This window comes from Polyodon spathula, chromosome 32, assembly GCF_017654505.1.
Source record: "Polyodon spathula isolate WHYD16114869_AA chromosome 32, ASM1765450v1, whole genome shotgun sequence".
Lineage (NCBI taxonomy): Eukaryota > Metazoa > Chordata > Actinopteri > Acipenseriformes > Polyodontidae > Polyodon > Polyodon spathula.
This window is the reverse complement of record NC_054565.1, coordinates 1873514-1896416: the sequence shown is the minus strand read 5'-3', so window position 1 is coordinate 1896416 and position 22903 is coordinate 1873514. Positions and strand designations below refer to the sequence as shown.

Genomic DNA, 22903 nt, shown 5'->3' with positions numbered 1-22903 from the left:
TCCTGGGTTTGGGCAGTGTTTAAATAGAGCGGCACACACAGTGGGCGTGGCTTCAGAAGGACTTCATCAGGTTCTTGCCAAGCAAGGTAAAGGTTGTTGATTTTTTGGAATGGTTTGCAGAATATTGTGTAAGCAGGTAAGATTTTTTGCTGTTGATGTTCTGCTTTACTTTTCAAAACCTTGTGACATGGAGCAGGATATTATTATATATCTAATTCATCTAGGAATAATGTGTTGGTAAATACCATATTCATAAAATGAAATGGTTAGAAGATAAAGCACATTTTATTATGTTTAAAAAAGAAATGGAGAGATACATCGACACCATCAATTGCTTAGATAAAAAAGCAAAAAATACATGATATTGTTAATGTATTTACAAAATAATGCAGGTGAGTTAAAATACCCCTGGGAATGCTTGTATAGTTAATGTAATGTACAGAGCTTGTAATAATACAGTTCAGTTATAATACCCTGGCAATGCTTGTATAGTTAATGTGATGTACAGAGCTTGTAATAATACAGTTTAGGTATAATACCCTGGCAATGCTTGTATAGTTAATGTAATGTACAGAGCTTGTAATAATACAGTTCAGTTATAATACCCTGGCAATGCTTGTATAGTTGATGTAATGTACAGAGCTTGTAATAATACAGTTCAGTTATAATACCCTGGGAATGCTTGTATAGTTTTTTATTATTATTATTATATTATTATTATTATTATTATTATTGTACTCTTTGTGGACTCTGTAAAGAATGAAAAGCTGCCATGCCAAGAAAAATGCAAAAATCTGCATATAGAACATAGGAGAGCATAGATACTGAGGAGACTTATTCATTAGGTCCCATTCTACACACAGAGGCAGGGAGGACTTGCATCAATAAGATGAATTATTGTGTGAGCAAAGACCTGATGGAAGTGGATTGAAATCAATTAGATTAATCATTGATTTGAATCATTAAACTACTGTAACTCTACAGTCTGTATCCTTTCACCTAGTGCAGAGGGTGGGATCATAGAGACCTGACACAATAAGCACACCCACTGTCTCCTAACCTACCTTTCACACAGTCAGTAACCCCACTGATAAACTTCATAACAAAGGCTGCTGTTAACTTTAAAACAGGTAGGGCACAGGTAGGGCACTAAGCCCTTCATAAACCTTGAATGAAAGGAAACTGCTGAATAAGTTGCTATGAATACTGTCATAGAGGCCCTACACTGCAGTTAGGAATGAGCAGCTTTGCTGATTTTTCCTTTTATTCATCTGTTTTTTAATTCAGTCTTTCAGTCAGTGCTGGATCAAATACTACCACATCTTGATAATGTAGAATGTTTCCTGGATAGACGACATCTTGCTCACCGCCAGCACCACAGAGCAGCGTGATGATGTGTGAAACAGACTGGGACATTACAGAATCAGAGTAACATTGTCTGAATACGGGTTCATGCACAAAAGCGTACAATAATTGGGACATTAGGGAGAAGTTGAGAGCCTGCACCGCGCCCTAGAGAAGATAAATCACAAAGCAGAGAACTGCTAGATAATCTCCATGAAAAGCATCCTGGAATGTGTCGTATGAAGATTTAGCCCAAAGCTGTTTCTGGTGCCACTGGTTGGATAAGGACAGAGGAAATTGAATGTTTGCATGGCAGTACGGATCATGCTTCACCTGCAGCGCCCTTACATCCCTGGAAATGGCCCATTCAAGTATGGCAAAGAATTCATATCCATTTTGCCAAAAAGAACTGGAACTATTTTCTGGTGTTGGTGGACAGCCACTTAAAATGGCTAGCAGTTTTCCACATGACACAAATTAGAATGACAAAAAACATGGAAATTCTTCTAAACCTGTTCTCTTCTTACAGATTTCCGGAGGAATTGGTCTCTGACAACAGTCCTCAATTCACTGCTGTCAAATTTACCTAATTCCTGAAAATGAATGCAATCAAACCCACTTTGGTACCCCCATACCATCCATCCTCCAATGGTGCAGTTGGATGCTCTGTACAGATGCTGAAGCAGGTGCTGGACTCATTTTGCAAAGGTTGTGGAAACAAAGCAAGATTATCAGAAGCTCCAGCATGACAAAGGAAGAATAAGCAGCTGTGACTTCAATGTCTAGGACAGTCCATGTCAGAATTTGGAGGGGGGTGGGGAGGGGGGAGGGTGTAATTGTGGAAAAGCATGGACAGTTGAAAAGCATGGACAGTTGTAAAGCATGGACAGTTGAAAAGCATGGACAGTTGAAAAGCATGGACAGTTGAAAAGCATGGACAGTTGTAAAGCATGGACAGTTGAAAAGCATGGACAGTTGTAAAGCATGGACAGTTGTAAAGCATGGACAGTTGAAAAGCATGGACAGTTGTAAAGCATGGACAGTTGAAAAGCATGGACAGTTGAAAAGCATGGACAGTTGTAAAGCATGGACAGTTGTAAAGCATGGATAGTTGACTTATTCAGTTCGGAGGCGAGTCCCAAAGAGCTTTGAGTGAAGATACTGAATGGTGTCATTTTGAAATTGAAATTTGAAATGGACTGAACCATGCCATTCCAGCACGTTAAACAGCAAACCGGTTCTTTTCAAACTGTTCACGTGGACTCTCTACAGTACGAAAAGCTGCCCTGTCAAGAAAGAAACAAAACAAAATATGTGTATATAACACAGTGACGCATAGATACTGAGCAGACTTAACATGGTCCCATTCTACACACAGGGACAGGGAGGACTTGCATCAACACGATGAATTACTGTGTGAGCAAAAACTACTGTAACTCTACAGTCTGTATCCTTTCACCTAGTGCAGAGGGCGGGATCATAGAGACCTGACACAATAAGCACACCCACTGTCTCCTAACCTACCTTTCACACAGTCAATAACTCCACTGATAAACTTCATAACAAAGGCTGCTGTTAACTTTACCCCAGTAGGGCACAGGTAGGGCACAGGTAGGGCACTAAGCCCTTCATAAACCTTGAATGAAAGGAAACTGCTGAATAAGTTGCTATAAATACTGTAATAGAGACCCTATACTGTAGTTAGGAATGAGAAGCTTTGCTAATTCTTATGTTTATTCAGCAGTTTTTGAATGCAAGTTATTAACAGGAGGAAGGGCTGAGTACTAAAGCTACCTCTATTCAAAAATGGAATGGCCTTCCTTTCTGTGTGAGAAAACAGAACATATTTTACAATATGGGTCCCCCTTATAAAAGTTTACCACAGTAAATCCTGGCAGAGATGCAGCTGGTATATATTGCTGAATGCATTTTATTTGCATACCAAACTGTTGTTCGAGGGACAGCTCCTAACACAGAAGTGTGGGCAGCATATGGCAGGTGCTTCAAGCCACTGTGTTTAGATCATTAAACACTGACTCCAGTGAGTTTGTTCAGTTAGGTCAGTGCTGGTTCCTTTGCCCCAGTGCACTGTGAGTGTGACTGTCACATGCAGGTAGAGTTCAAAGAGAGAGAGAGTGCAAAGAGAGGCTGTGTAATACCAGACCCAGCAGCTGCAACACTGACAGCGTATTATCCCCCACCCTGGTGAAACGCATTGGGAGTATCAGATTGTGGGCTGTAGGGACGTGACTCTGTCTGTACATCCGTCCTGCTGTCTGTCACAATTACATTGTTACATGCATCTTGAGATCACAAGTTATTCCACATACTTCAAATCAGTCATTTTATTATACCCTGATACTAACAACTCATTTGCTTACCTAATGAAGGGCTTAAATACCACTTATCCAATTTCAATGAACTGTTCCTTGCTAGTGTATTTCCTAATCTGCACTATATTATACATTATAGGTCATGGGCATCAACTTTTCATCATATAGTTTGCTCAAATCTTTTTCTTTTGTTTACTTGCTTCAGAAAATCTGGTTGAACTCCAGTCTGTGTTAATAAGCCTGTGTCAATACACTATTATATGAGCTCAGAAGCCTCTTAATCAAGTCTGTGTTGATAAGCCTGTGCCAATACACTATCACATAAGTTCAGGAGCCTCTTACTCAAGTCTGTGTTGATAAGCCTGTGTCAATTCACTATTATATGAGCTCAGGAGCCTCTTAATCCAGTCTGTGTTGATAAGCCTGTGCCAATACACTAGTATAGGTGCTCAGGAGCTGCTCTTGAGTTCTAGCTGACTGTTATTACCATGAAGGTTTATCACAGTCTGCAATGACTCCTGGGATCTGACAGACACTGAGGTGCTGCTCTGACACCATGGGCCTGGCAGCTCCAGTGCATGACGCCCTCAGAGCCACAGCCTGATTTGGACAGGGAAGCGGACGACCTGCGCTTTTAGGAGAACGAGCCGGCGTGGGAGTGTGCCTCGGAAGGATGGGCACAATATGACTGCAGAAGCAACGAGGATGAGGGGGGTCATGTGTTCATGTAGTCTGCAGTAACACACTATCACTATGGGGTCATGTGTTCATGTAGTCTGCAGTAACACACTATCACTATGGGGTCATGTGTTCATGTAGACTGCAGTAACACACTATCACTATGGGTCATGTGTTCATGTAGACTGCAGTAACACACTATCACTATGGGGTCATGTGTTCAGGTAGACTGCAGTAACACACAATGTTGTGTTATAGAGAAGTATTGCAGATCGTGGTCTCTATATTGAGTGTGACTCAACATTGGTGTCAACAGGAGAAAATCAGGACTGAAAAAAAACAGAAGGTTGTACTGTCTAGTGCGGTAGCATGGTCTATGTAGGTGGTAATAGTTCACAGTTCAAACAACAGGCTTTGTAGTATAGTTCTTCCAACACAAAATACACTTATCTTCACGTCAAGTATTTACTACACCCTAGCAAACAACAGGAAAGTTGTAATTTTCAGTTACCAGCACATCTAGTTTTTCCAAGATTTCCTGTCTCCGTGATTATATAATGGCAGAGTTGATCGGATCAAACTAGAAGTGCACAAAAGCAATTATTCTGCTGGAGCTCTCCTCAGTGAGCACCCATGCGAGTCAATTTGCCATCACAATTGAAATAAAGAAACCGCTGCTTGCTGTTGTGCTGTATTGCTGCTTTCCACAAAGCTGTCAGCTTGTCTTAGCCTGTGTGCAGAGCAGCTCCAAACACAAAGCCAGGCAGCTCTTCTGCTGTTTCGATTGATTCCACTGACCCTGACCTGGACACCATCACTAAAACCTGCACACCAGAGGAAAAGGTGTGGATTTACCAGAGGATGAAGACAGTGTGGGAGTGAGTATGTGGGTGGCTGGCTTACTGTGACTGCACTATCACAGGATTGTTTCTGGACATTTTACTATTGCGTTCATCTGGGGTCTACATGAAGTTTCTGGATTACAGAATAGGTCTCTTCATCGGATCAAATGTACTTTAAGAAGAAACAAAGGCATTTTGCATGGACGATAGCAGAAAAGCGTGCTGTTCCAACGGTAACAGTATACCACTACCTGATAGTTTGCATACATATTGTGTCTCCCTTTGGTCCAATAAAGATGCGCTGTATTAAAAAAAACAAAACAAAACAACCGTGTAGGGTGTAGCTTCTTCTTGGGCTCGTTGAGTGCCTCAGAGGGGAAGCCGGCCCCGGGGGTGGGGGTGGGGTTCAGGGGGGTGGTGGGTAGGACAGAGGCCGGGGTCAGGTCCACGTCAGGGGCAACTATCACACAGTAGAACCATCAACGAAAGTGCACTATCGCTATTAGAACATTATTTATCCCATAGTTTATTTTTTAAAAGAAAACAAACACCTTAAAACCAAGATTAATGTTGAACTTGTACTGATTCATCAGGTACCTTTACGCGGAGTAAAGACATTCCAAGATAATAGTGTCAAACATTTAAAATAAAAAACCAAAAGATGACATACATATAAAAGAGAAAAACTGAGTTTTCATTTAGTTTAATCATAGCATTGCCTGAGGAATGAACAGAACAATTACTGAACAGCCCGTGTACAATGGAGTCTGAACTACCAATACAATCTCTCATTAAACACAGTCTGAACTACCAACACAATCTCTCATTAAACACAGTCTGAACTACCAACACAATCTCTCATTAAACAGAGTCTGAACTACCAACACAATCTCTCATTAAACAGAGTCTGAACTACCAACACAATCTCTCATTAAACAGAGTCTGAACTACCAACACAATCTCTCATTAAACAGAGTCTGAACTACCAACACAATCTCTCATTAAACAGAGTCTGAACTACCAATACAATCTCTCATTAAACAGAGTCTGAACTACCAACACAATCTCTCATTAAACACAGTCTGAACTACCAACACAATCTCTCATTAAACAGAGTCTGAACTACCAATACAATCTCTCATTAAACAGAGTCTGAACTACCAACACAATCTCTCATTAAACAGAGTCTGAACTACCAATACAATCTCTCATTAAACAGAGTCTGAACTACCACTCTAAAAAGCCTCCCTAACTCACCATGTTTCTACCTTCAGCTAAAGCCTTTCTCTGCTGAATCTATATATGAATGGAGCAATATTACTGAACTGTCCGCATCTCGCTTTGTTGTTGTTGAAAGATGCTGTGATTGGCTCTCTGCAGTTGCAGGTCCAAGATTGGTTGCTTTTGTCAATACAAAGTATTGATTGGCTGGTTTTGATGGATAATAAAATTCATTTTGACCAATTACGTCTTTGTTTAGTATTTACTGTCCAATAGATGTTTACTACACTTAAAAATACAGCAAGTCAAAAAGAAAAAAGCCACCACTTGCGTCGATTCATTTTAAATTTGATTCTGAGTTGGCGTTGAGACGTTCCAGAGGGCATCTACTGTCTATTAGAGCCCGCTAGAACTAGAAGCTGATTGGCCAACGGTACTGAACCGTTTTCTAATGCCAATAAGTTAACCGATCAAAAATTGTAATGAACTGACTCCCTCATTTCAATAGCGTCCAGGGTGAGGGGTCAGTGGCTGCAGTAAGGTCTAGCAGATGCAGTAAGGCAGGGTCGCAGTGTCACAGGGTCTCTCAGTGGCTCAGGGCGCACAGTTGGAAGGGCTGGGGGCCGGAGGTGATTCCAGGGGTGGGGGTGAGGTCCAGTTGCTCCGGGCTGACCTCCTGGGGCGGGCGGAAGTGAAACTTCTGCAGGAGCATGGTGAAGAAGAGGAAGAGCTCCATCTTGGCAAGGGTCTCTCCAAGACACACCCTCCGACCTGGGGGGTGTTGGGTCAGAGGATTACTGACTCGTACTGCAACACTCACACACTGCACTACACACAGAGACTTCAGGATTAGTAAAGCAGCTGTAAGACAGTAACGTTGTATCCAGAAATGGAAAACTCTAATGAAAATAGGTTGACTTCTTGTTTTAAATAAGCTTTTCATATTGCATATATTATATTAGTAGAATAATCTGTATCGCATGTTTTATCGCATGCTGAATCTGAAGGCTTCGTAGCGATTGTTACCTGTTCTATATTCCATTAGGAAACTGGTTGCTGGTTGCACCTCTATTGATAGCAGTTCCCTTTGCTGTTAAAATGCCGGGGTGTAGGGGGATTAGCCCCTATCCTGTCTAACCTGGTCCCTTCTCTCTGACACACTGACCTGCTGAGAAGGGCATGAAGGCGTCTCTCTTGACAAACTTGCCCTGCGCATCCAGGAAGTGGTTGGGGTTGAACTGGTGAGGGGTCTCCCACTGTGTCTTATCAGAGAGCACGGAGGAGAGCAACGGGATCACCGGGGTACCCTGGGACACACACAGAAATAAGCGGCAACCTTGCTTTTGTCAAAAGCTCATTCCAGAAGGAGTAATACTCTAGGAATTAACCCACTGTACTTATGAATTAGCCTCTTCAAAATGCAGAACACACTGCATCCCCTGTCTATCTCCAATCTGTCTCACCCTAACTCTTCCCTATCTATCTCCAGTCTATCTAACCATTACCCTAACCCTCCCCTATCTATCCAACTCTAACCCTCCCTTATCTATCTACAATCTATCTAACCCTAACCCTCCCCTCTCCATCTCCAATCTATCTAACCCTAACCATCCCCTATGTATCTCCAGTCTATCTCACCCTAACCCTCCCCTATGTATCTCCAGTCTATCTCACCCTAACCCTCCCCTATCTATCTCCAGTCTATCTCACCCTAACCCTCCCCTATCTATCTCCAGTCTATCTAACCCTAACCCTCCTCTATCTATCTGCAATCTATCCAACCCTAACCCTCCCCTATCTATCTCCAGTCTATCTAACCCTAACCCTCCCCTATCTATCTGCAATATATCTAACCCTAACCATCCCCTATCTATTTCCACCCTTGAAGCTATCACTTGGTCAACTTTCCAAACAAAGGGGGCTGGGGGTGAAGATGGAAATGGCAGAACTTTCAATATGAAAGTTTATTTCAAGCACTTCAGTGTACACTTCATGCTCCCATGAGAATACACAAACACGGTTTATAAAACAGTGATGCCATGTTGAAATTAGAGCTCTTCACTAATTCACTGTTTTCAATATTTCATGATTTTCTGATGTGCTAGTCAGATAGCGAAATAAAGAGCCAGCCTTGCATTACATGATGAGTGTTTGAAGTTGGAATGGAGGAACTGCAATGCCTTCAAACAGTGTCTTTGTTGTTTTTTCAGTATGTATGTATTTCATTGAACAGGAATTTGAAAACTCTGTCCGTCTCACCTTGGGTATCCTGTACCCCCGGAAGGTGGTGTCCCCTGTGGTCTCGTGCAGCAGATTCATGGGCACCACGTTGCCTACTCTCTGGATCTCATGCAACACAGCATCCATGTAGGGCATGCTCTTCCTGTCCTCGGCCTGCGGGGGGCGCTCCCTCCCAATCACACTCTCAATCTCCTTGTGTACTTTGTCTGTTAACAGGGAGGATTTACAAAGACACTGCAATTACTGATATGAAGAATTGTATCAATTTCAGATGACCCAGGACTGAATGATAGGCAGGGAGTGTTCAGGTCAGAATTCAATCAGTCACACACTCTCTGTGAAAGCGGATGTACCCCCTCGCTCACCCTGAATGTGTGGGTACTTCATCATGAGCAGCAGCCCCCAGCGCAGGGTGGTAGAGGTGGTCTCAGTCCCTGCAGCGAACAGGTCCACTGCTGTGGCTGCCACGTTATCCTCATGGAAATACTTCATGGATTTTCTAGGCTCCTGCAAAGCAATGAAGAACAATACAATCTATTGCAGGGACAGTTCTATCAACTTGCAATATCAATAAAACTGATCAGCAGAGTTTCTGGAGTTTACCAATAGCCTGTCAAAATGAGCATTAAAACACGGATATGTTGCTACAAAGAAATGTCTGTGTTTTGTAGTGGAATTGGTATAATTTACCACAGTTTTGTTGCTATTTTACCATGCTTCCCCCATGGTTATACTGTGCATTATCATAGTTTACCCTGGTTTGTCATGTTTATTAATATTCTTTACCATACCTCGCTATTCTTTACAATGCTTCTCTATGCTTTACCATGCTATATTGCACTTTGCTATGCTTTTACTATGGGAACCCTTTACAAGGGCAGCATTGCTGGCAGTAGTGTTGGTTACTGTACAAGCTGTACTGTATATGTAGATGGTAACACACACACACTGCAGTGTCCAGGCTATAGTGTGATACTTTCTATATCTGAACTCTTCAGTTCTGTACAGCGCCTTGTAAACTCTCTAGTCTTGATAATGATCAAAGTGATATTATCAGGAGCTCATCCTCATTCACTCCCATTATATTCTGAGCTGGTTTCATTGTGTGAAGATTTTTCAGCTAGATATGCAGTAGAACTGCACTTTTAATGCACAGTGTTGGTCCCTTGCCAGTCCCTGGTAGTGAGGCTCTGCTGTGCTGATATTACCTCTTCTCTCTGCCTGGAGATGAACGTGTCGATGAAGCTCCTCAGGTCATTGCTGTCCACAGTGTCTTTACGATCCTTATATGTGTTTCTAAAGTACCCCAGCAACATTGTTTGATTTGTATTTGCTTTCTTGTGATCAGACAGGAAGAAGCCCAGGAAAGGAAACATGTCACACAGCTGAAAGACAAGAAGGAAGAGGGGGAGTTTAATGGTGAAAATGGCTGTAATGATCTTCGATTAAACGATTAGGTGTCTGGAAGATATGGAGCACCTGTTAATCTTGACTAATTAAGCCAATAATTGGTGCAATTAAGCAACTGAGAGCTCATTTGAAATGAAAACCAGAAAACCCAGTAGCTCTCCTGGACCAGGGTTGGAGACCCCTGCTTTATACAATGTCACATTGAAAAAGAAGATCTGGTCTCTAACTTTTGGTAACATAACATACGAATAACTAATGCAAATTCAGCCAGATGAGTGGTACAAGTCATTATCTTAACAGCGGTGCTGTCATTTAAACTGCTTGGTGTTCAGCACAGGAAACAGTCGTCTTGAAACTAAACACAAAACTAAAATATCGGATTCTAAACTAACTTGTACAAGTGACCAAATTGACCTCTTTCCCCCTGCAAAATGGATAAAAACATCCAGCTGGGGATATTTTGGGTATGAAAAAAATGAAGACGACTTTGTAGTTGAGGATGGAAAACCAGTGTGCAGAGCATGGAGGATTCGGGTAACAGTTAGGGGGTGGTAATACATCCAACCCCTTCGTCCACACACTCGAGTATCACCCATCCATGTATTGTACAAAATGACATGGAAGAGTGTTATTGTAGATTAACCACAGAGCTCATTTATTTATTGCTGTGCACTATAATACCTCAGATGGCATCTCTGTCGTACACACTCTCGCTCACTTACGGCCTCACGTATCCCAGCAACAGCAAGCACAACACAACAAACAACATGCAATCCAGCAACCACTCAGCATTTTAAACACAACTGTCAGAACAGTATGTACAAGGTCAACAAACATAAAATCCCCCCCCCCCTTTCCCACCAAGTTCAAGTGTGGAATTAAGTCACAAAGTTCTGAAGATGGCCAGGTCACTGAAAAACTGAGGCCATTGCAATAACCCTACATGTTCTGGGCATCTTATATCAGCAATATTGCTTGCATTGTTGGGTGGGTTTGAGGTGGCAACACTCTCCTCAGCCTGCTGGCATGCCACCTAGACCCATCCTGGAGCTATAAAGTCACTGGTCCAAGCTGTCGGCTAACATGAAGCGGGGATGACCAAAAGGATTGCAGCTTGTTGCCTCAGTGAGGCCGCTTCATTCGGACCCAGTCCAGGACCTATATTACAGAACGCCTTGTTCTGTGTACTTTGTCAAACCTCTGTTTCATGTGCGGTTGGCTCTGTTGGATGATAATGTGGGCAGCAAGTGGGGAAGAGCAAGTCACAGGGGGTCGCAGCCTGTCCAATGGCAGTTGTAGCTCAAGTCCTGTCATTAACAGTGCGGACGAGACCCCTGTCCTAGTGTGCTGGGTTGCCCTGTAGTGCATAAGATCTGTAGTAGGGCTGTTTGGAATGCACAGAGTTGAGCTAGATGTACTTGAATGCCGTTCTTGAGGGTTTAGTTAAACCTCTCTACCCCTCCACTAGTTTAGGGATGGTACACTGCAGGTCCCAGCAACATTGCTTGAGCTCACAGCACGCTTGGCACCACAGTTTCCAGAACATGTTAGCCGTCTACTAATAACACACAAGAACAATTATAGACAAAAACATTTATCACAGGTTCTCTTACAGGTCCTTCTGGGTTTTACTTGTAAACAAAAGTGAAGGAACAGATTGTGTCTCTCCATCCCCTTTTATGTCGTCACACATGACCCCTTCTAAATGAATGCAGCCGCCCCTCCAATCCGCTGCTGCCACATCGTTTCCCTTCTGGGTCGATGAGACAATGCACCAGAGTTCCATCCCAGGTACTCTGTTCTCACCACTTATTTAACACCAAGAATCAATGTATTTCTGTCACATATCTCACCGCTCAGAGTGGAGCCGAAGGAAAACTCGGCTGAATCTACCTTTCCCATTACTCCCCCCTCCCGTGAAAAATAATCTGCATTTTGGTGGTCTTTCACCGACTGTGTACCATGTGGTACATGAAGGGCTGCAACGCCAGATATCACTAACCAAGTAGTATCGTAAAGAGTGAGTAGCTCATTTAATTGCCAAACACTCCTTTTTGATCATGGAATAGTTGTGCTCCCAATGATATCTTTTTACTAAGATATAATAACGGGTGTTCTACTCCGTCTACCTTTTGGGACAAGAATGCACCCAAACCAACATCCGATGCATCGGTGTGGAGGATGAATCTCTTGGTGAAATCAGTTCTGATGAGAGAAGGGGCCTACAGTGTGTTTACAGTATAATCGTAAATCTCGAAAAACTACTCACTTCTAAATCTTTTGTAGTCATTTTTGTATTACTTTAGTATAAATACATGTTAATTTGGATTCATATTTTGTTTTTTTCTGACTTTATGTGAACGAAAAGACACAAAAGCGCCCGTTTTCTCATTGGAAATAGTGATATTTTGAAATTTACCTGTCCTGGTCACAAAAGCAAAGTTTGTGGGGAATAATAGCCATTTTCTATACTTTTGAGGCATAAGCAATTAGGAAATAACACTTACTACCCAGGAACAAAAATTGTGTTACATAGTGTTATCTGTATTCAGAATTGTTTTGTTTCTCTTTTTATTTCGCTCGGCGAGCAAGTGTTTTTTGTTAAACTTGTTATTTTATTTTTGTATTAAATAAACGACACACAGCGCGTCTTTTTGCACTGCAGTACCTGGTTTGTTTTCCTTCCTGCTTCTGGCCTGACGGCACCACTCACCAACCTGTCACATACATGTTTCAATAAACGGCAGTGCAAGAAGGATGGTAGCAAATTCTTGTAAGTGCAGAGAGGTGCTGTATTAACATCAGCAGACTACAGGAACCCAAGTTTCTTGCAACCGTTGTGACGGTGACCAAACGTGTGTGGTATTGTGTAAAATTGTAGCCTAACATTAACAGTTGCATTTAAGAAATGTAGAACAAAAACAACTAAAAACAAACAAAAAACACACACTTGAGGTTTGTGTGCTGCACACGTGCCATTAACAAAATGCCCTGGAAACTAATTAACGAATGGCTGTAGTGCAAATTCAGTTCAATTACCGTATTCCTTCTGATTTAAGACGCCCTCAAATTTAAGACGCAGCCCAAATTTCCTACCCTCAAGTTGAGGAAAAAATAAAAGATCAAATAAATAAGCATTGACAAAGATACAGCCTCAAATTACGCATGTGGAGGCAGTTTGCTGCCGTCTACTGTCACACACAGAATTACAATTATGTAATTGTGTGACAGGGCAGGGCCCTGCCTGTAAATAATATTGTTTTGTGGTGTTTTGGTGGTGGTTGGCAGGGATTGGGTTAATTTTCTATCCCTGTCAAAATGTGAGCTGATTGAATAATTAGTGATAATTAGGCTCCAGCCACATGGTATAAAAAAGTGGAGAAAATCCTTTGTTGGGAGGATGGAGTTTTGGTTTTTGCATTTTATTTAAACCTTTTGTTTTGGCCCTTGAGCCGGTTATTTTGTTCCTGTTTGTTGTGTGCTTGACCTGTTTTTGTTGAACCTTTTATTTTTGTTCTGTGAGCGGTAGTGTTTTGTTTTGTATTTTTATTTGTTTGCTGATTAAAACGCACAGCCTCGCTTAAACCATAGCTTCCTTGCCTCCGAGTCTCCTTGCCTGCCAATACCACCTGGGCCCTCAACTCTAACCTCTCACAGCTTGTAACAAGGGGGGTTTGTTTCACATGTGGGTCGTCGCTGAACCAGCTCGGCGCAGGGCAGCCTACCTCCTCAATTAATTGTAGCAACAAGTCTACTTTTGCAAGTCCTTCACTGTTGTCTAAAATCTGTGCAAAAACAATTCTACACTGGCTCTCTGCGATTTCACCAATTTGACTCCAGTTTTATAAATCAGGAGGTCGAACCACTACTCTGTACCTGTGTCTTGGGGCTCACAATCAGACTGACATTCTTGTTTAGAACGCTTTGCAGATTCAGGAACTGTGCGTCGCTGTAGTCGAAACGGTCTCCGAACACGATGGAGCAGATGATGTTGGAGACAGCAGAGTTGATGATGATATGGGGGTCAAAGGGTTTTCCTTAGAGTAAGGAAACAAGAGAAGCCATCTGTAACTTCAAAAGCTTAATAAGAATCATAATATAAAACTATAAGAAACAAAGGCAAGTAAAAAAAACACTTCTATTAGTGCCTTCAGAAGAAAGTATTTTTATGGCACTACAAGAAAGCAGTGGCTGACAAATTAGCCTACTTTCTTCAGAGGAAGGCACTAACTGAAAAGTTAGTCTATTTGACCAAGTCACAACAGAAAAGAGCAGAGCAGAATGTGACACACAGACCGAACACAGATTTGTCAAAACTTTAATAGGCTTGGGGGGAAACACACAGTGGGGGGGTAACAGCTGCAGAATCTGGTCTCTGTTTTGTGCCCATTGAGGGTCAATCCTTTATTATCTCTGCTCTTGGTTTGGTCATCACCTCTGTGGGACTGGAAGACCTCCACCAGTCTCTGGGACTCCTCGATGATCCGGTCCTCAATGGTCTTCTTCCCCATCCCAAAGTCCCGCAGCGTGGAGAGGGTGAATCGACGCATCACCCTCCAGGACTCCCCCTTACCGAAGATAATACCTGTGGGAATTATGAACCCAGCACCATTGCTACAGTGATACACCATGAAACCAGCCTGAAACTCAGACTCATTCCAGTATTAACCTGGATCTGCCTGCAGCCTGGTCCAAGATTATAATATGTAATTTTATTACACAGAGATCAATGATCACCTATCATACATACTAGACTACTGGTCCCTCTGCAACATTCTGCCTGTAGTGGATGTAGAAATACAGCAGTAAGAACCACCACATAAAACAATGAGGTACTTCCTACATCCTCTAGGGGCAGAGTGGTGCAGGGGGGCAGGTCAATGGTCACACTCTGGTGCACCAGCTTTGGTGTTTTCTAACATTCAACACAATGATACAAAGTGACTCTAAACAACAAGAACAAATCATTAGTTAAGAGAATTGATGGAGTGTCAGCTAGAACAGGACAAGCTGAAAACAACTCATGAAAGTCTTCAAATTCATATATTTCTTTCCCAGAAGAACTGACATTTAGGCATCAATTAAGTTTTTCCTATGAAGTTCATATAAACAAATGTATCAAGAAATTTATTTTTTCAAACTAGACCCAGTCCAGAAACAGGTCTTACTGACCTGAGGGTCAAATTGTGTCAAACATCTAATGCACCATTTCAACTGAAACGACTGAAGAAACTTCTGCCTGGATGATTGGTGCTCTCCACAGAGGCTAAACTGAAAGCACCAATCAACACAAAGCTGTTTGTTTCTATTGTTTCAATTGGAATGGTAAATTAGCCCAATCAACACCACTGGCTGTCACCTGTGAACCAGCCATTCCTGCTGCAGTTCAGGATGAAGGGACTCTGGAGGCACGTCTTTCTTACCTTTTCCACCTCTAGAGAGATTATCTGTAATGTGCGTCTGGCCTCTCTCTGAGAAGTCATCTGCTTGGGTTACTAGAGCCTCCTTGACCGCCTCATAGCCTGTCAAAACTACGTACTTCTTGGGACCCATGTGGAAGGTGAACACATTGCCGTACGTCTCTGAGAGCTGGAGAGAGAAGAGGAGGAGAGATGACTCTCAAAGCATTAGCAGGGAAGTTTGTCTACTTGTTAAAACTTTGAATTTAAGTGGCATGTTCCATTCATTACAGTGGCTTAGTGTCAGTAGTGGACCACCAATGTTAAGAAAATGTGTGCCGTGCACTACCAACATTTGTGTGCTGCTCCTAAAACTCTTCCTCTGTCTGGATGCTGCGCTACCTAAACATTTGTAAAGCGTTTGTAAGATATCTTCCTGTCGTTCCAGTGAGGATGACCAGGACCTAAGACATGATAGGTCTAAGGTCTTTTCTAAGATTTTTAACTCTGAAGCTCCAGTGCAAGTCATTTATTTTTTATTCAAGGAAACAGAAGCTGTTAAAAGAGTACTAACCATGCTTTTACAATCTGTTCTCATGCTTCTTGTTCCCGTTATCTCCAGTTCATGCATTGTAGTGACGATCTTTTGGCTCTTTTCATATTTTATTATACTTTTTATATGAATTTGGTATATGGGTCATTCCATGAATTGAATTAGATTTTCAAGAAGCTGATTAAACAGCATGATCATTATACAGGTGCACCTTGTGCTGGGAACAATAAAAGGCCACTCTAAAATGTACAATTTTGTCACACAACACAATGCCACAGATGTCTCAAGTTTTGATGGAGCATGCAATTGGCATGCTGACTGCAGGAATGTCCACCAGAGCTGTTGCCAGAGAATTGAATGTTCATTTCTCTACCATAAGCCGCCTCCAATGTCGTTTTAGAGAATTTGGCAGTATGTCCAACTGGCCTCACAACCGCAGACCATGTGTAACCACGCCAGCTCAGGACCACCAATATCCAGCAACTTCGCACAGCCATTGAAGAGGAGTGGGACAACATTCCACAGGCCACAACAGAGCAGAGCGTTATTTCATATAGGGGAAGTAGAGGAGGTATTGTGGTATTTCTTGCAAGTTTATCGTGAAGTATATTGCACGACTGTCGAGTTTGTTGCTATGGGACTAATTAGGCCAATTAGCGCGCACTTTACTGTGCTTTACCAAAGTGTAATGACACTTAAGTCGCACACTTTTTTTGCCATGCACTTTTGGAACGAGCACAATCATGCGTTATTTGTGCTTGACACGCCATGAATGCACTATAGCAGCGCGATTAATACTTGCATGTAAACCCCACCACTGTCTGCAAGCAAAAATTTGCCTAATCAAATGGGGGACACTCAGTGTTTATGTCTATTTACATGAATAAAAATGGTACCTGCTGAAAACAGTGGGAAAAACAGGAGGCACTATTGTGGACACATTTAACTTAGTTTTGGCTCCCAGGGGTGGGCAATCCTGGTCCTGAGGGGCCGGTGTCCCTCCTGCTTTTAGTTCCAACTGTACCTAAATTAATTAATTGGACCAATTAAGCTTCTAATAAGCACTTAATTGGCCCAATTAAGTAATTTAGGGTACAGTTGAAACAAAAACCAGGAGGGACAGCAGCCCTCCAGGGCCAGGATTGAAGATCCCCGATTTAAATGAATAAATATCTGTCTTACCTATTTCAGTTGGTTGTGGATTCAACGTGGAACCTGTTTAATTTCTGGTTGACATGAATGTAATTGATGGTGTTTATTAAAGAGAGGACACTGAGCGGAGGGTCTGGGCTGCACAGGAGAGAAGAAAGGAGAGCAGTGCAGGAACATTGTAGAAGCAGGACCTGTGTTGAATGAATTGTGAGTAATAAGAAGGTCTCACTAATTCAAGAAACTGCACAGATACAAGGCTGTGGGGCCCATACAGAGCGCAGAGAGGCTCAGCTGCAGTAGAAGCTCCGGCGACAGCGCTAGTGTAGGTCTGGCCCTGGATTACAGGTACATTGTGAAGACTGCGCCATAAACGTTGCTTTAATTCAGGCCTGTGCCCAGGGGAGCTGCGGAATCTAGAATACCAGAAGAAATTTTCAAAAAAGATTCAAAAGAGTCATAAGAGAAAAACAAAACTGTGGAGCTCTTCTATTTCTCTGCCAATATGACTGCAAATAAAAAATGAGTAAAGAGCTGATTCCTTGTACTGTGAGGTATTGCCATTTATAAAATAGTTTTGTGTCAAGACAATGACTTGTGTGTGATAATATAAAGTGTTACACTTCAATAAAGAACAAATACAAATCTAATAAATCCAAACTGCACTTTGCTTTCCTATATTAGGAACATATAGTGTCTGTTAAGGAATTACATTTAGACCCAACATAACAATTCAAAATTGTTAAAATGCACTTAAGAAAATGTGTAGGTTGCAGAAACAGTGTGGACACGCCACGGCATGCAGAGTAGTTCATTTTAGAATGTAGTGCCATTTATATATTTGGAATTCTGCCATCTATAAAATATATCTTGTATTCTTGTAGGAATGTACTGCAATATATTTTGAATGTTGTCTGAAATGTATCATAACATTAAAAAATATATTGTACTATACAGCATAGATTTAGGAATATATACTGCAATATATTATTTTTCCATATAGGCTGTGCCAGAACTAGAGCTGGGACAAACACTGCTGGAAATGCATTTGGTAGCAAAAATGCCCACGTTCATATTCGCTCGTATAACAGAACTATAAAATGACTATCAAAACGATATGCTAAATACCATCTGAATAACTAACATGTATACTGTACAGAAGAGAGTGTCTCTCGTTTCTTTAGCAGGTCATCTGATGTGATGCCAGGCTTATTTTAATCCTGGAGTGATTTTCTGTAACTGCAGTATGCTGTGAATAACACTGAATTCTAGCGAATTCAGAAGAATATTTCTAGCTAATTTAAAGAATATTTACCAGTGCATTTACTGCATGCTCATTTATTTTGTGTTTTTGTCCCATTCTTCTGTGTTTTGCTGGGATAGCCTATGCTTTCACTGTACTTCACTACACATCTCTATGTTTTTACCATTGTAACAATTCGCAACGAGACACCAAGGGGAGGCGGTAGAATATATCCCACTCCCACTCCCCCTCCACCTCCACCTCCACCTCCCCTAGAACACACACTAACTACATCTCCCAGAATACAATATCTTCAGATACATGAGGGGAAAAAATCCAGTGAAACAATATCCAAACTCTGGCAAACCCAAATGTCTTTCTAGCCAATCACAATAAAGAATGGTAAAAAGTTGAATCTTCGTTGTTAATAAACACCCCCAGACAGTGCAGCGCCAACCATGGAGAACGAAGTCAGCAGAGACTGGAGAAAACTGAAAGATAAAGGTGCCAGTGTTTGTCAATCAAACTTATTATAAAACGGAATGAGGCTGCTGATTGGCTGTTAATTTATTTTAATCTAATTAGTTTGATTATTAAATGATCAATACACAACGTACCAAAGTCGCAACAGAGAGCCTGAGTATAGCTTTTCTGTGCCTTATTGCTTGTTTTTCTCAATCATTTTTGCTAAAAGCAATATATTATTGTATCTATGTTTTCTATCTGGGCACGTGAATGTCACACTTTCGTATATTATGAAAAACATGAACGAATTATAAATGCAGCAACTATTTGATAAAATCTGTGAATGTGTTTATATGGAAACTGAATTGCTATGAGTGGTTTGAAAAAGTATTTCACTCACAAAATGTAATTAAAGTTGAATACTGCATTAGGACCAGGGTCCGTATATTAATACTGACGGTACACTGTTTAGTTTGCATCATTATATTGAATGTGAGAGGCAGTCAGAACAGAGAGAGGGGCAGTCAGAACAGAGAGAGGAAGATAGAGTAATATGGTAGTTCAGTGTGAGATTGCCTTACATATACATACAAGTGATCTAAAATTAGTCGCTTGATTCATGACTTTCAAAGCAACCCTCCCCCCCAAAATGAGATTCCGAACAAGGTGCTGTTCCCACATCAAGTGCTCGAACTACACAAACTGTCGAAGATGTAAGTAGTGAAGAAGTAGACATCTCCGATTCAGATCTACAAGCCCCTTCCTCACAGGAAATAGACAACCTGTCTGAAGTTCATAAATCCAAAGAAACAAGGCAGAGAAGACTACCTGGACCTTCCGATATTTCACAGGCAATATCTGATGCCCCAAAGCAACCCCATCTTTGAAGTTATCCACAAACAAAATATGGACCAGATTTCCTAAGTTTTAATCAGGCCTGGTACAGAATGTTCCCTTGGATTGAATACAGTGCAGCAACTAATGGGATATTCTGTTTTCCATGTAGAGTTTTCCCTGCCTTAAATAGAAATCCAAATGATAAAACAACCTTTGTAAATGATGGCTTCTGTAACTGGAAGAAAGCTTGACAGAAAGATGCCGGATTGCATATTCATGACCACAGTGCAATGCATATAGATGCTGTAATTCATTGGCAGCTTTATAAACAAATGAAGTCAGAGGGAGATCAGTCAGTTTCCTCACAATTGAATGAAGCGCACAAAGCCCTTGTGCATGAAAACCGCTACTATATTAAAACTGTAGCAGGGGTTCTTCTTTTCACTGCCCTGCAGTGTTTAGCACAAAGAGGACATGATGAAAGTGAAGAAAGTTTAAATCGTTGGAACTTTCTAGAACTGATTAGTTTAATCAGTGAGCATGATGAACAAAATTCAAAAGAAGTTGAAGTGTGGGCCCAAAAATGCTACCTGCACCCACTCATCAATACAAAATGAACGGGCCTTTCATGAGAAAGCTGTGAATGAAAGATTTCTGGGATTCCAGGCTGCAGAGTCTTTGAATGCAAAATAACTACTCAGATGGAGCTAAAGAGCTTATCTGATACTCGGTGGGCATGCCAGAGCTCAGCTTGCAATGCAATTAAGAAGACCTTTACGCCTGTTAGGAGGTTGCTGTCTGATATTTCTACAACCAGCCCAGGTAATGTGAGGGAGGTAGAAGCCCAAGGTCTACTTCTGCAGCTTAACTTCAAATTTGTCTTCTGTTTGAACCTGTGGCACCCGACTTTACAACCTTCGGGTGTAAAGTTACAGCAGAGTAGTTTTATAGTGCAGCGTCCTTTAAGGGGGAGGGACGTGTGGGAAGAAAAAAAATTAAAAAAACACAATGGAGTCAGCCATGCAGTCAGCCTAAAACATAGTACCATTTTATTTAGTACTAAAGAAATAATTACACAATTTATTTCTCGAGTCTTTTGGACTTTCGGTTACAGACGCAATACTCTAGAGCCTGATCTAATGCCAGTGGGGAGTTAGGAGACAGTATACTTGTGTGGAACTCGATGTTGTTTCGTATTGTAATGACTTCAGTTGCAGTATTGGTGTTTCCTCCGGCAACGAGGGATTTGCAGTTTACAACGCAGACGGGAGTTTCCCTGGGTGAAGGGCGAAGCGGCATTTTCCAGCCTCCACACGCCCTAGCCACGGACAGGCCTGCTACGTTGTTTTTCTTCACTCTAGCAAAACACTTATGTTAGTGATTCGGACCTACGTGTTTATATATATATATATATATATATATATATATATATATATATATATATATATATATATACCGGTATATATTTATAAGAGTACTGTTCTGTTTGTTTTGACTGTCGTTTTACATACAGCTGTATTATAGCAATTTATAATATAAGTGTATTAGGTTTGCTTTTGAAATAGTCATAGGGGAAAGTAACCCGGTTTCATTTTTAAGCAAACGGTTAATTAATATAACTTACCGTTTAGTTTTGAAGGCAGCATAAGTTTTCTTTGCCCTTAGAGGGTATTAAATAGTTTACTTTCATTTGTTTTGGTTTTTTTTCCTCTTAGACTGCAGTGGATGTGTATTGTTTATAATTGCAATTTAACGTGGTACCGGGTATGGTGTTTAATTGGTGCATTTTCTATATTCATGAACATGAACTGTAGGGAACGCCTTATTTCCATTAGTTGTGCAGTAAACCTTGAAGGGTGGGGAACCCCATCTATTTGCTTTACAGCACTGTGTCATCTTCTTTATTTATAGTCCTAGAGCAGTGGATAAATATAGCTATCTTTGCTTTGGGTGGAGGCATCGCCATAAATAGAAATTAAACATACCCAAGAGTACCCAGAAACCCCATTGCTTCAATTATTGTTACTTTCAGCGGGCAGGGGTTACACTGTCATGAACTAGTTTGCAAGAAATCAACACAATAGAAGAATTCAGCAGATTTAGTAATCAAGTAAAAAGTAAGATTTTTTTTATTATTATTATTATTTTTATTTTAAGCAATAACTTTAATACAATTGGACAAAAACTGGAGTTGAAAACAGTAACATTTTTAGTTTAATAATTGGTAACTTTGGAATATTAGCCTATTTATTTGCACTGAAAACAGTATAACATTGGTCACTTCAGACATTCTGAGTTTAAAGAAAAACAAAACAGAAATAATAATCGTATATAATCATATTTCTTAGAGCTTAATTTATCTTGTATAGGTTTCCATTCCTGTACCCCAAAACTTCACCCCTCAAGCCCATCTCTCTGCCACCCCTTCGCCTCCCCGCTTTCAAAATCCTAGAGTCGGCACTGAGCAATTGTATGAAAGAATTGCTATATTTGGGCAGGATTTTCCTCCACCTGCCTGCATGTTATATTTATTGGCAGATGTCATTAAGACAGCTGATTTCACTGCTGAGTAGCTGCACAAAACACTTCTTCAAATACAATACCAATCCCCCTCTAAATGCTAAAAGAAACTAAACAGTTTCTTCCTGGTCCACAGTGCCACTCACCTTACTCAGCGTTTTGTACGGCCGGTGCAGGTCCAGAATGTTCAGGTTCCCAATAACAGGTAGAGCCGGCGGGCCGGGGGGGAAGCTGTAATTAGACGACTTGGAGGATTTCCAGTAAAAGTATAAAAATATAAAACCAGTTAAAACTAAAGCCAGAGACACCGTGGAGGTGTGTGCTAGGAGCAGGCTAATCACAGACATGTTTGTCAGGAACACAGACACCTCGGCTCTCTGTTAATTAGCACAGAGTTCAGAATAACGCTCCTGGGTTTGGGCAGTGTTTAAATAGAGCGGCACACACAGTGGGCGTGGCTTCAGAAGGACTTCATCAGGTTCTTGCTGAGCAAGGTAAAGGTTGTTGATTTTTTGGAATGGTTTGCAGCATTATAATATTCTGAGAATGTTGGGTAAACAGGTAAGATTTTTTGCTGTTGATGTTCTGCTTTACTTTTCAAAACCTTGTGACATGGAGCAGGATATTATTATATACCTAATTCATCTAGGAATAATGTGTTGGTAAAT

The 22903-nt window shown here is 41.3% G+C and overlaps 1 protein-coding gene across 1 annotated transcript; it reads right to left on the bottom strand.

Annotated features, from left to right (window-relative positions):
- Positions 1-6450: 6450 nt before the first annotated feature.
- On the bottom strand, positions 6451-22903 carry LOC121303278 (cytochrome P450 2K1-like). Its single transcript, XM_041233864.1, has 9 exons — positions 22382-22903; positions 15493-15658; positions 14505-14654; positions 13946-14106; positions 9868-10044; positions 9025-9166; positions 8678-8865; positions 7584-7725; positions 6451-7189 (listed from the first exon to the last, which is right to left on the bottom strand). Exons 1-9 carry the CDS (start codon positions 22580-22582, stop codon positions 7005-7007), a joined length of 1512 nt encoding a protein of 503 aa, XP_041089798.1. The 5' UTR covers positions 22583-22903; the 3' UTR covers positions 6451-7004.

What these genes read in the sequence shown, in the direction of transcription:
- LOC121303278 (XM_041233864.1), bottom strand. Translation starts at nt 22,582, where the DNA reads ATGTCTGTGATTAGCCTGCTCCTAGCACACACCTCCACGGTGTCTCTG. An exon ending in TCTCTCTAGAGGTGGAAAAG is followed by an intron (nt 14,655 to 15,492) that starts GTAAGAAAGACG and finishes TAATTCCCACAG; the next exon opens with GTATTATCTTCGGTAAGGGG. An exon ending in TCTCCAGGCAGAGAGAAGAG is followed by an intron (nt 9,167 to 9,867) that starts GTAATATCAGCA and finishes ATTGCTTTGCAG; the next exon opens with GAGCCTAGAAAATCCATGAA.